Source organism: Neophocaena asiaeorientalis, unplaced genomic scaffold (assembly GCF_003031525.2).
Source record: "Neophocaena asiaeorientalis asiaeorientalis breed wild unplaced genomic scaffold, Neophocaena_asiaeorientalis_V1.1 scaffold43, whole genome shotgun sequence".
Taxonomy (NCBI): Eukaryota; Metazoa; Chordata; class Mammalia; order Artiodactyla; family Phocoenidae; genus Neophocaena; species Neophocaena asiaeorientalis.
Genome location: NW_020173674.1, coordinates 14,249,083 through 14,263,302, shown reverse-complemented (window position 1 = coordinate 14,263,302; position 14,220 = coordinate 14,249,083). Strand labels below are relative to the sequence as shown.

At 49.7% G+C, this 14,220-nt stretch overlaps 1 protein-coding gene across 1 annotated transcript; it reads right to left on the bottom strand.

The window, feature by feature from the left end:
- Window positions 1-8,238: 8,238 nt before the first annotated feature.
- On the bottom strand, window positions 8,239-12,963 carry CHST1 (carbohydrate sulfotransferase 1). The gene is made up of 3 exons (XM_024749058.1): window positions 12,303-12,963; window positions 11,526-11,622; window positions 8,239-10,356 (listed from the first exon to the last, which is right to left on the bottom strand). The coding sequence occupies exon 3, from the start codon at window positions 10,312-10,314 to the stop codon at window positions 9,079-9,081; it is 1,236 nt and encodes a 411-aa protein (XP_024604826.1). The 5' UTR covers window positions 10,315-10,356; window positions 11,526-11,622; window positions 12,303-12,963; the 3' UTR covers window positions 8,239-9,078.
- Window positions 12,964-14,220: the final 1,257 nt, after the last annotated feature.

Here is a 14,220-nt window from a genome sequence, read left to right as displayed (position 1 = left end):
ACCAGCAGACCCTCACTTAAATTTATACAACAGGGACATAAAAAGGAATTCTAGAAAGAAGGTCTGAGGTGGAAAAAGAAATGAACTGTATGGGGAAATCTAATCATGTATTGACATGCATCAAATTACATAAAAAATAATACAGCAAGAGGATTTCTTAAAGATAGAAATAAATGCATGACAAGGGACTTCCACATCTGCTTATGAAGAATTAAACTGCTACAGGATTTACCCTAGTACCATAAACAAGTGGAAAAATGTATCCCAGAAAAACCTGTTTTCAGATATTGGACAAACAGCACAGGACTGTTCCCTGAAAGAAGAGAAACAAATGGGATGAGGCCCATGACTGTCCCAGCTAACTACCTGGAGACAGTTTCCAGACTGCAGTGCAGAGAGGGAAGATGCAAAGAGAGCCCAAAGTGAGACCCAGGGGTTTCACGGAATTAAATAGACAGACATCAGAGTTTAGGGAAATTGATGTGGTTAAAATTTGTGAGGCAGGTTACCAGAGAAAAGGGACATGCAGAGGGAGAGAGAGTGAGATCCAGAGAGCTGCAGAGGGTCCCTCTGAGTTTTTGTTTGAGTTCTGGTCTACACATGCATGAGGTGAAACTCTACAAGGGCAGGAAAGAATCAATGGAAAGTAGTAGACTAAAAAAGTCCAGGAGTCCACACAGAGAGGGAAATAGTTCATATTCCCACCATATAGTGTGGTGACACCTCACAACACATGGGACATTGGATAGAGTCCTTAGAAGGGTCACAATTTAGTAGTGGCTTAAAATTAAGCCTTGAAAGGATCAAAAGGATCCCAAGTAACTAAACTGTGTCCCAGACAAACTCCAATACTCTATAAAGGAATCCAACAAAATTCAGCTTTCAACAAGAGAAAATGTATAATGTCCGTATGCCAGTTGTTGCCTCTTGGCTCTAAATGCACCCTTCTATGTCCTGCTTCGTGATACTGGAGATGGGCCCTCAATACCTATCTCCTTTGCCATTTGGTGTTATGTGAGATTTTTGTCTTTAAAGGGTGCTGGAGCAGGTGAGGAGGTATCACTAAAAGACCATTGTTGAGGAAGGAGTTTCTCTTCCTGGTTCTGCTGTGTTTTATCTCCACAGATATCCGTGGTGTTTAGGAAGCCTAGTGGCACTCATTCTCCAACAAGTTCTCCAGAAACCCAATAGACCACTTACTGCAGACTTATGCTGACCCACCAGTTCCCTAGCTTACTGGTCACTTGACAGGCAGATCCTTTAGATCAGCTATGACTCCCCCTCCCCATCACACCCTCTAGTGAGTTTTTCAGCCACCTGGTGGACTGCCATTATGGAACTCTCTGGTCCACACCCTCTGGAAAGTTTCTTCTCCTCTGGCAGGCTGAGTGTTCCTGTGGCAGCCACATCTTCTCCAACAAGGTCTGGATCTAAGCAGGAGGCGTGGGGGATGCCTCTTCCAAATTCTTAATTCCTTCCTTCTTTACTCTCCTTCAGCCCCAGAGGAAGTGGGACTTCCTGAATGTGTTATTCTTCTATTCCTTAGAGTCCTCCTTTACAACCCTTTTAGTAATTAATCATATTTTACTTGCTAATAATTAATTATATTAAATTGTCCCTGTTGAAATTACTGCTGTGGTTTCTGTCTTTGCCTGGCCCTTGACCAATACATTCAGCATCCAATTAAAATGACTAGGCGTGCAAAACAAGCAGATAAATATGACTCATAACCAGGAGGAAAAGAAATTAATCAATAGAAACAGACCCAGCAATAATAGAATTAGTCATCAAGAACTTTGAGACATAAGTCTTCTAAAAATGTTCAAAGATGTACAGGAGAACATGAATACAATGAGGAAAAATAGAATGTATAAAATAAAAGACGTGGCCAAGGGCCATACAGAGAGGAAAAATACAAATATGAAATAAAAAAATATGCTGGATGGGATTAATAGCAGATTAGACATGGCAAAAGAAACAATCAGACAACTTGAGAACACAGAATTAGAAATTATTCAAATTAGGCACAGAGAGAAAAAAGGCTGGAAAAAAATAAACAAGTATTAGTCACCTGCAGGACAATGTCAAGGTGCCTTGCATACGTGTAATCAAAATCTCAGAAAAGGCGGGGGGTGGGGGGACAGAAAAAAAATATTTGAAGAAAAAAATGGCTGAAACTTTTCCAGATTTGATGAAAACTATAAATCCACAAATATAAGAAGTTTAATGAACCCCAAAAAGAATAATGATAAAGAAAAACATACCAAAGCACATTATAATCAAAGTTGATGAAAACCAGGGATAAAGAGAAAATCTTAAAATCAGCTAGAAAAAAGAGATATTATATATAAAGGAAAAAAAATAAGAATTATGGCAGATTTCTCATCAGAAACAATACAAGGCAGAAGACAGTGAATCAAAATCTTTAAATTGCTGAAAATAACTACTAAGTTGGAATTCTAAAGCCAACCAAAATACCTTTCAAAATTGAAGGCAAAATAGACTTTTAGAGAAAATCTGGAAGAATTTATCATCAGCTGACCTGTACTCCAAGAAGTATTAAATAAGAAGTTCTTCAGGTAGAAGGAAAAGGATATCAGGTGGAAATTTGGGTCTATATAAAGGAATGGTGAGCACTCAACAATAAAATGAAAGAGACCACTAATACATGAATGACTGTCAATAGTCAACTAAGTAAAAGAATCCAGACACAAAAGGCTACATATTTATGAGTCCTTTTATACAAAATCCTAGAAAAGTCAAAACTATAGAGACAGAAAGCAGTTCAATGGTTGTCAAATTCTGGGGGTTGGGGAAGAAGATTGACTGCAAGAGGGCACAAGGGAATTTGGGAGTTGAACTTTTCTACGTCTTGATTGTGGTGGTGTATTGCTATGCAAAACTGATCAAACAGTATACGTAAAATGAGTGAAGTTTATTGTGTGTAAATGACACCCTAATAAAGTTGATCATTTAGAAAAAGTCAATGAAGGACCACATATAATGCTTCAAAAATGCATCACAGGGCTTCCCTGGTGGCGCAGTGGTTGAGAGTCCACCTGCTGATGCAGGGGTCACGGGTTCGTGCCCCGGTCCGGGAAGATCCCACATGCCGGGGAGCGGCTGGGCCCGTGAGCCATGGCCGCTGAGCCTGCGCATCTGGAGCCTGTGCTCCGCAACGGGAGAGGCCACAACAGTGAGAGGCCCGCGTACCGCAAAAAAAAAAAAAGCATCACAACAATCACAGAGTTTAAAAGAAGGCAAATGGAATTAAAGTGTATTAAGGTATTAAGTGTGTTTTTCAAGAGAAGGGTAAAGATATTGACTGATTTTAGACTTGGATTAACTGAGAAAGGAATTTGCCATTTCTAATTACCACTAAAGGAATAGAAACAGGTATGTAAATTTCTAATCAGTGATGGGAAAAAGATGTAATATACAAAAAAAAATACTGAATCAAAAATAAGGTTAAAAAAGCAAATAATGGGTGAGACAAATAGGAAGCACAAAATAAGATGGTAGCTGTAAATTCAAATATATCAGTAATTATAAGGCATGTATATGAACTAAAAGATAGAATATCAAATTACACAAATTCTACCCAAAGAAGGCTAGTGTTGCTATACTGACATTAGACAAAATGGACTTAAAGGCAAAAGCATTGCTATGGCAAATAGGAACACTTCATAATGAGAAAAGGTTCAAATCACCAGAAATATATGACAATTTTAGATTTGTAGGCACCTAAAAACACAATCGCAAAATCATAAAGCAAAAAATGACAGAACTACGTGCGGAAATAGATAAATCAATCTATCCACAATCACAGTGTGAAATCTTTAACACACCTTTCTCACTAATCATCAGAATAAACAGATTTTTTTTTTAAAGTCTGGAGACATATTTGGCCAATATGTTTAACTTGACTATATGGGCATATGTAGTCCACTATATCCAACTGTTGCAGAAGACACATTCTTTTACAACATTGTCCCCAGGCTATAGCTGAGACACTGAGGCTCAGGGTAGATTTCTGGCTTGTCCAGCAAGACGCAGCAGAACAAGTTCTCAAGATGAGTCTCCTGTCACCTAAACTGCTCATTTTCTACTCTTCCTGGATGGCTCTAAATCCTCCTGTTCCCCTCCGTGCAAAGGTCCTTGTCCCAAAGCCACATCCAGCTTCCAAACGCCAGCCCAAGGCCAGAGTGACATTGCTGAAGGCTGAGGTGTTACCAGGGAAGGAAGAAAGCAGGAAGCAATGCTGGAAGAAGGCATTGTTGTCAAAGGCTGTGGAATTTGATGCTGGAATTTACCAGAGGAGGAAACCTCCGACAGTTGGGTGTGGTTGTCTGGCTGTTCCCAGACTCACTCCAGGAAGCTGGAAGATTCAGCCTTAAGAAAACTCTACATCCTTCGTTGCTGGAGACAGTGGGCTCTCCTGGACCTTCAAGAGGAAGAAGACATCTGGGCCCCCATGCTAAAAATGGTCCTTTATGAATGGAAAAGGAGCATGAACGCAGGTGCCTTAAAGGGGGCAGACAGGCCAAGTCCATCTGACCTAGACGTAGCAGCTGAGCAGCTGACTTGGGGCCATCCCCAGGCAAGCAATTTTCCCAGGAAGTTAGACAATTTGGGGCATGTGGCCAGAAGAGGGTAGGTCAACTCAGCCAACTTCTACTCTTGAGGGTTAGTCCTCTAAGGGTGCTGGAAGCCTACAGGTACTGTCCTGTGGGTAGGCCAGCTTGTCCTTATGCTTAGCAGCCGTTCTGTGGGCATTTCTGGCTGTCCCCTACTCGTCTCCCCCTAGTTAGCCTTCGGTTCTAGGCCCTGGCTGATAAGGGTACTTCATTGACAGCTGTGCCATTTTGTTCAGGTGTAACTTTGTGCGTCAGCAGTAATTCACAAAAAAGAGCTCACAAAAAGTGTATTCATCCGATAAATATTCACTGAGCATATTCCAGGCATCCTGCTAGGAACCATGGGTAAAATGATGATGGTGATGATGAAGATGATGGTGATGATGAAGATGATGGTGATGATGATGACGACGACAATGGCTAGCATTTACCGAGCACTCCCTACACACCAAGCACGGTGCTCTGCACTTAAATGCATTACCCCATGCAATCTTCAGAGTAGCCCTCCGAGGCAGGTACTATAATAATTACCTCTGTACAGAAAAGAACATGGAGGCTCAGAAAAATTAAGTGATGGAGTGACAAAGATGGGACTGGAACCTAGAACTATGCCTTTTATCACAATGGTTCCCAAGATGAATAAGACCTACTGTAATTAAGTCAAGTCATCTGCAGGTGACAACTCCCAGAAGCAAAAAGTGCAACTCGAGAGAGCCAGGGTAGGCAGATTGGAGGTTTTGGTGAAGGTTTAGGGGCCCTGTGAAGCCTGGGTAATTGTCCCATGTGTGCCCTGGGCAGGCAGGCTGCAGGCCCCCAGACCAGCCAGATCCTCCGTTTGGGCATTAGTCTCCCAGCTGCGTGTGTATACACACACACACACACACACACACACACACACACGCGCAAAGCCCACCCCAATAACCACTCAGCCCATGGCTGCAACTACACCCCCTGGTGCATCCAAACCTTGGCTATCTGCCCATGAGGACTTGATTCCAACCTGTTTTTCAGCCCTCAGGAAACAGAAGCCTATGTGTTTTCTCAGTGCGTCTGTGAAGGGGCTTCATTACATCTTTTCCTTTCCAGTGAGGAAAGGCATTCCAGCCGGGAGAAATTCTTCCCCAGGGAGGGGATGAGTGGGGAATGGCAGGTTTGTTCTGGACAATACCTTTTGGAGTGATGGGAAGCGGCACCCAGCGAGCTCCGCAGGGTCCCAGGGAAGTGGGGTCAGGAGGCCAGAGTGTCTGCTGTGGCAAGGAAAGAAACTAGGGTGAGCAGGTGGGAACACACAAACAGAGGAAGGCCGTGATGAAAAGAATTGACAGGACGTGGCCCTTAGAGCCATGGGGTGAGAGGAGCCCTGAGTGTGGGGACAAGACCAGGAAGTTACCCCTTAGGATCTAAGGCATCAAGACGCTACACACAGAAGAGGCGGGGGCGGGGCCAGCCCTGCCTACGTGGTGCTCTGACCACCATTTCCTGGCTAGAAAAAGGTGCCTCTGTGTCAGCAGGAAACAGCCTCTGGAGAGGTGTGACTAATAGGAGGGGGAAGAGTGCTCTGTAAACTGTAAAATTCTGTACATGTGTTTGTTCACTGTTATTCTCCTTCTGAGCATTAACCTTGGAAATCGTAACAAGTGGCAAAGTGGCTGATGGCACCGATGCGAAGAAATAGGAAAGCCAATGTTGGTGTGTGGAGTTAGAAAGAATTATAGACTACAGGGGGGAGTGATGTGGATTCTTGGAACAAAACCCAGCTCAACGCCCCGTCACTTGTGAGAAACAGGCTGGAAGGGCATTACCTGCCTCAGGTCTCATTCAGACCCCTAAGAGACCACCCCCTAGTGAAGGCCCAGGACAAGGAGGGATAAAACAGGTGCTTCAGGTGGGAAGCACCTGTTTTACCCTTCCTTTTATTCATGCAACCAATGTTTATTGGATACTATTGTGTGCCAGGTCCCGCAATTAAAAGTGTGATTACAACTGTGGTAAACACTATCAAAGAGATGTACTTGGTGCCATAAGGGCCTATAATCAGGATATATCGGGGCCTATGATCAGGATAACTGAACTAATCTGATAAAACCAAGGAAGTGTTGATAATGAAGCTAAGATCCAAAGGATAAGCAGACATTAATTAGATTAAGAGGGGAATAGGAGTAACCCAGGTATAAGGAATGATCTAGGCAAAGACCCTGAAATGAGCCAGAGTGCCATGTGCATTGGCTAGCTTCTGCTGCATAACAAGTCACTCCAAAATTTAGTTGCTTCAAACAACAGCCACTTTTTTTTAACCCACAGTTTTGTAGGTCAGAAATTTGGCTGGGTTCAGCAAAGCAGTTCCAACAGTCTAAGCCAGACTGTGGCACTGACCTTGGCTGGGGCTTACTCATGCATCTGTGTTAGTTGCCAAGTCAGTGAGGAACTGGCTGGCCATTGGCTGGGGCTCTTTTGTTCTTCACCTCATGGTCTGACATTCTCCAGCAAGCTACCCTGGGTTTCCTCCATAAGGCAGTTAAAGGCAGCAAAAAGGGACAAGCCCCAAATCTCAGGTACTTTTCATGCTGCTGTACCCATCACTCTGACTATTGTCCCATTGGCTAAAGCAAGGCACATGGCTGAGCCCAAATTAGTGTGGGAGGGAGGGCACTAGCCAAGGGTGTGGTTATGGGGGGAGGGGAACAAATTGGGGACTCTAACCTCAGTGGGTTCAAGGAATTAAAAGAAAGCAGGAAGACCAGAGAGTGAATGTGAAGGGGAGCATGGTGAGGGTGAAACTAGAGTTGGGCAGGAGTCAGGACATGCGGGGCCTCCAAGAGCACTGAGAGTTGGGTCTGTACCCTAAAAGCAGGCCAGCACTCTGGTTTCTGATTCTCTGTCGTGCAGGCTTGGTTATCATAAATAAATCCTTTGAAGGCCGAACTGCCCTGGGTGACCTGGTAAAACGGCTCTTCCAAGCTTGAGAAGCCCAAGACCACTGGGGCTACCTAATCCCAGACAGACTCTCTCTGTCCCAGGACAACAAAGCTGTGAACTCCACCCTAGGGACCAGCTGTTTTCTTGGGAATAGAGCTGGGGAAGCTGTTAGATTGCCAAGGATGGGAAAGGAAGTAAGCACAGCTGATGTTCCACCAGTGTAGACACCAGTACACCTGCACTACTTGTTAAAATCCTGTAATACTTCCAGACCACTGGTAAGCAGCCACCGGCCTGGGCCAACACATCCCTTGAATATCCCTCCCCCACCTGGCTATCCTTTCCACAGACCCAGCAATTAATAGAGGTAACATCTGGCACAGGAAAGGGTCACCAGGACCTCATCAGGATGTCCAGACAGTGATTCGGCAAGCCATACCACTTGTTAAATATTTTGAACATCACCCCTGGCTATAAGGTGCCTGGTCTCAACTGACCGGAGGGAAATGAAACCATGAACTCAGTGTTGAGGGTGATGAGGGTGACATGAATTCTGAAAGCCAGCAACTGGTCATTGAATCCCCACCTCCATCTCCTTCTCTCTCCTCCACAAAGCCAGAAACACCTAGACCCCACCGATTTCTGCCTTTGCCCGTTCAGAATGTCCCATAATCATATTCAGACATTATTGCACTCTTTTATTTACAGAAAACACATATAAAGCATTTCAATGTTCATTTAGCAAACCGAACCACTTTTTTTTTCTTCTTTTTGGCACAAAGAAATATCACAGATGGACCCCAAGATCAATCAGAAAACCATAACATTTATCAGCCATCACTGGTCCAGGGGCAGCCACAGGACTCAGACAGACGAACAGCATTGCCACAGACTGGAAAAAATAAACAAGGTCCACATTCACCTCACAGTAAAAACCTGCTCACCTGACAGGCAAGGGCAGGCAGGAGGGGGCAGTTTCTCTGCTCCAAGGGAGGGAGGGGCAGTGGGCATCGGGGAGCAGAAGCAGGATGGGGAGGGATAAACGCCATTCATAAATTAGAGAGAGGTGGCCTTTTTGTTTTTAACTTCTTACCTCGTAGAAGTAAGACAGTGCAAAAACTACCATACCCTCGCCACTCGTCCGTTGGAGAAGCTTCAGAAGTTGTGTGGTTTGGGGTGTCTCTCCTCTCAGGTGCCCGTGTGTGTGCGCGCATGTGTGAATGTGTAAGTGCGGTGCTTGTAAACATTGTCACCATCTACCAGAGACACACATCCTTGTGTCTGAACGGGGTGGGGCTGGGGCTGGACCCCACTTCAGGCCCCCTCTGCCCCAGAGATTCCTGTCCAAGACTTAGTGCAAATTTCAGAGACAAAGAGAGGCAGAGGAAGCGGGGTCTGGACAGGGGGTAGGGAGGACACAAAGACGGGGTGGGAGAGGGAGGGGTAAGTAAGGCAACAGTTCAAAACGGTCCATTTTATCAAAGCCGACACCGTGTCCCCCTCTCCCCCACCCACAGAGCCCTGGTCACGAGAAAGGGCGGAAGTCCCGCCCCTCCACCAGGCTGATGGAGGGGTTCTTGAGCTCCTCCTCCGACTTGGCCATCTTGTAGCCCAGCTGCGCCAGCACCCGCTGACATGCGTTCTGGGCAAAGGCCACGATGTCGTAGGAGAGGCGGAAGCGCCACTTCTCGGCCGTGGCCGCCGAGTTTCGCACGGTGCCGTATTTGTGCTTGCCCAGGGTAGGGTCTCCCCGCGTGTTGTTCTGGATCCAGCGCGCCACGTGACTGTCCAAGGGGATGCCCAGGAAGCCGTAGATCTCCTCGGTCTTCTTCATGGGGTTCCTGGCCAGGTCCTCGTAGCGCACCAGCATGTACTTGCCCTTGAGCCACGGGGGCCGCATGAGGCCGGTGGACACGGAGTTGGAGAAGTCCTCGCACACCGTGGTCAGCTGCGTCACGTCCAGGTTGTAGGGCTTCCTCCCGGTGCCGTACCAGAGCCGCCAGAGCCGGTACGTGTCGCGGAAGGTCTCGCTGCGGGAAGCCAGAATGCCACGTGGGTCTCGGACCAGCTGGATGACCTTGAGGTTTAACCGGGGGTCTTCAACCAGGGCCCGCAAGTCGTTAACCTCGGGCACCCGCACCGTCTTAATGGCCACGTGGCTGCGCTCCCGACAGGCCTCGGCGGCCACCGTCAAGTTTAGCAGGCCGCACTTGCGCACGCAGTCCCCCTCCTCCAGCACCAGGTCCGCGGAGCCCGGAGGGTCGCACACGGGGCGAGAGCACAGTACCCTGCTGGCCCCACGGCGGAAGATCCTGTCGGTGGTGTGGTTGACGGGCGGCGGCTTGATGTAGTTCTCCAGGAAGTAGAGGTCACAGTCGTAGAGGCTCCTCAGGAGGTCACGACTGGCTCCCAGCATGACCCGCCGATCCGCGGGGCTCTTGCCCTGGGTGAAGCGGGGGATGAGCGTGTTCTGGACGTGGTAGAGGGGCTCAAACAGGTAGAAGACGTCCAGGTGCTGGTTGAAGAGCTGGCCCACGAAGGAGGAGCCGCTGCGCGTGGTGGCCAGGATGAGGATGTGGGTCTTTCGGGAGAGGTTATAGGCGAAGGTGGGGCTCTCTTCGCACAGCCGCTCGGCCAGCCCCGCCTCCGCCAGACCCGGGCAGGTGTGGAAGGACTTGGCGGTGAAGGTGCGAATGGCCGTGTACTGGATGGCGATGGAGGCCAGGGCAAGGAGGAGGACGGCCTTCCAGGAACATTGCATGGCTGGGCACCTTCATGGGGCTGCTTCTCCACCATGTGAGGTCTGTGGGCAAAGGCGGGCAGCCATCAGGGAGCAGCCAGGCTTGGGTGCCTCCCAAGGCCAGCGGCACTGGCTTGCTCCCTTGGGGAAGCTGGTGTCCAGCCCGCCTGGGGAAGGGCTCCAGCTCCCTGCGTCAGTGCTCACACATGCATCTGAGGCCTACATGGCTCCTGCACCAGACTTTACCATTCTCTGGGAACTCCTGGGAGCCTTTAGGGACTGGTTCCCATACCCTGGGGTTTACCCTACAGAAAGCTGTGGGGTCTCCTATCATGAGCTGGGTTCCTCAGTGGGGCCTGACTGGGCAAGACCCCAACACTCCGAACTCCCACACTTGGGAATGACCAGTTCCCAGCTCAAGCCATTCCCCTCTCACTGTCTGCCACCCCTGCCGGCGTCTCCTGGGCCCACCTGCATCTCCTTCACCCCCACGAGCTGGCACCCGGTTCCCCAGGTGGTCATCTTTCCTCCATCCCCTGCCCACCCCCAAGAGGAAGAAGAGTCCACGTCAGATGCCTCCCCCTGACCCAAGTCCTCATGCAGAAAGAACCCCTGCACACCGTGAGTTGGGGGGCTGCGGGCATCCCATGCCTACTGGGCCGGGAAAGGTGGACAACTGTGTCATGCCCTCCCCCCTGCCCCCCCAAAGTTAGATGCAGGTGACCAGCTTATTCCAGAAGAGGACTCCCGGGGCTCACGGAGTCCCTAAGAGTCAGCAGGCCCAGAGCAGAGACAGGGTCCAGGGGCTGCTGAGACGCATCCCTTCCTGGGCCCCAGCGCCCTCCAGGATTTCCTCCTGGCCACTGAGGGAGGGGTCCAGGCCATGGGGCAGATGACCCTCCTGTCATCAGAGTGAACTGGTTGCTCCAGCACCCCTCCCCCAGCCAGTCCTCAAGGGCCTCCACCTTTAGGCCCTCGCCCCCTTCTGCCCACAGGGTAAGCGCAGGGACCCCACTGTGATCCAACAGTGGCCCCAGAGAACCCAGGCAGGGCAGTGAGAAGAGGAAGGGGTGGTACAGAAGGGGCATCTCAAGGAACTGAGAAAGCATGGGGGATGGGGAGAGCAGGGAAGAGGAGCTAAGCTGGGCGTCGGAAAGGCGCCCCCCCCCGAGATGGGCTAGCTCAGTGACCAGCCCTGGGGAAGGCGGGGCAGAGAGGACTCCACGACTCACCAAAGAGGGGCTGTTCTGGGCTGGGCAGTCCGCAGCCGCCAGGTCTCCAGGCCTAGCCGGCAGTCACTGCCTGTGCAGCAGCCCTGTGGCCACAAGACTGCAAGGAGAGAGGGAAGGCAGGGGTGCTGAACGGGGGGGCTCCAAGCTCCTCCCTCCCCACCCCTTCTCTCCTGTGTCCTGCGCCCCACAGACAGCTCTCCAGGGCTGTACAGCAAATGCCCTGCCTGCTCTCCCAGATTTATCACTGACTCAGAGCTCCAAATAACCCATTGCCATCTCTCATCCCCTGGATCCAGCCCTCTGAGGCCTGGGCTGCATCCCACCTCCTTCACCCACCTCTTCCACCCCCTACCCATATCCTCCTAGCAAGTCTCGGTCCCTGTGCTCACACCACGCCCCAGTGGGCAGGGAGCTGACAAGCCTGCCCGCCCAGCTGGCTGAGCATTGGTGCCCCACTTGGGCAAGCCCCCCCTGGAGGCACCCCTCCCAGCTACCACCAGAGGGAGCTGCGAAGAACTCCACCGGCCGCAAACACCCCCAGGCCTGGCGAGCTCAGTTCAGCTCTGGTGACCAGACTGACCCAACCAGATACAGCGGCTAGTGCCCAAGAACGAGACAGTCAGAGTCAAAGTCGTCCCAGCAGATGGGGCCGGGGCACAGTCCAGACTGGTGCTGCAGTTAAAATCAGCAGGGCATCCTGACCCTTTGCAATTCAACTTGTTCAGTGATTCCCCAAGAGGGGGGTTAGCGGAAGTCAGCAAGGACAGGGGTGCTCACCCCAGATCTCCAGGCGGAAGCGGTGGCTCAGCCGAGACCACCCACACGCTGAGGCCCAAGAGGAGGGGACAGCCAGGAAGTGAGGTTCCTCTTCTAGCCACCCGGAGAGAGGAGAACGGCTACCTGAAACTCAAAGCAAAAGTGGACCAGGGAGCATCCGGGATCTGGGTGCTCTTCACAGATCCTAAGTTAAAACACCAAGATGGCAACGTTATTTTTGTTAGTGTCTACTGAGTATTTCCTAAGTGCTAAGCGGTTTCCCCGCCCTAGCTCATCAATTCCCCGCAAGAACTTTACATGGAAAGTATTGGCTCCATTTCACAGAAGAGAAAGCTGAGGCACAGAGAGGTGGAGAAACCTACCTGAACTCACATGCTTGGCTTACCCCCATCTAGCAGGTTCCCCAGAGCCCACTCTCCTTCCTTCTAAGGAGATTTGATTTACTGTTCCTCCAGGTTACCTGTACTTGGTCTTCGAACATGCATGCAATTAATGCCCCCCCCCATTTGTCTGTGAATCAGCATGAGAGGGACCGGACATTAGAAGGGGACTTCAGACGGTTTCTGAGACTTAGAGCACGTTTCTTCCCTTTGCTGTCTGGTCTGGTCGATCTACTGGCTCGTGGCTGATGGGGTGAACTCCTGTGCCTTGTGAATCTGCTTCCCACATCCCCTGTATGGAACGACTCCCTTGAGGGCAGGGCGAGTAGGTCCTCATTTCCCAAACCTGCAGTGCTGCCTGGCTCGGCTCACTCACCGAACTCGCCACATCGTGTTATTCCTTACAGCCCCCTCTGGAAGGTCACCGTCCTCACTCCCATTGTCCAGATGATGAAATTAAGATTCAAAGACTAAGCAAATGGGCATGGTAAGCAAGGAAGAAGTAGCAGAGACTCGAATCCCTCTGGGACAGACTCTTAGGCCAGTGCTGTGGCCCTTTCACACCAGCACAGTGGGGAAGAAACATGCTGAAGCTTGAGGAGGGGCACAGAAGCTGGAGTGAGATGGCAGGGGGCCGGCTGAGGCTCTGGGGCCTAGGAGTCCTGTTTTAAGTATGAAACTCCACTTGGTACCTAGAGGACGCAGTACCATGTCACCAGGTGGCAGTAAATAGGGGAAAGCACAGTCTAAATTCTAGGGAAACTCCCAGTGTGACCAGAGAAACACCACAGCCCTGACCACATCCCATCCCACCCTGCCTCACCCCACCAGAGCAGAAGGTGCCGTCTCCATCGGTACCCAGAGAGAACAGCTTCTCTGCATTAAATGTGACTCCCCTGCAAAGTGCAGGTCCACCTTTTCCAAGTGCCCCAAGACAAATGTGAACACCTTTGGAGAACAGGGAGGGAAAGCCACCAATATTCATGCAAAGTAATATTTTTAAGTTATTTAGGGGTCCATTCTTTAGTTGCAATGCTGTTTCGTTCTGCTGTATTTCCTTTGTATTTATTCACAAGCATGTTAGTTACCTAGTATGAGCCAGGCACTGTTCTGGGCACTACGGATAAAATAACACAAAGGAAAGCAAGCACTTACTGGGCATTCGAGATGTTTCTCCCAGGCATATGCTCCCTTCCCAGGCATCAGTTCGTCTAGCCCTCACTAACCTTGTGAGGTCATAGTCCCATTCTACAGATAAGCAGACTGAGGTTCTGCAAGGTTAGATAACTTCCCCAAGCTCACACCCTTAGTAAGAGGTAGAGCCGGGATACCAGCTCGGGCGGTATGCTCTAGAGTCCATGCTCGAACCCTCCTCCCTGACCCACTCCCTCTTCAACTACATCCAATACCCTTTGGTCCCCACCAAGACAGGAAACAGAAGGCTTAAAGGGACTCCACTTAACTCTAGGATTCCAGTTCCAAAAACAATTCACCCAAGGTTATCTTTAAAGAGGAGCACCTTTCAGGGAGGAGACCAT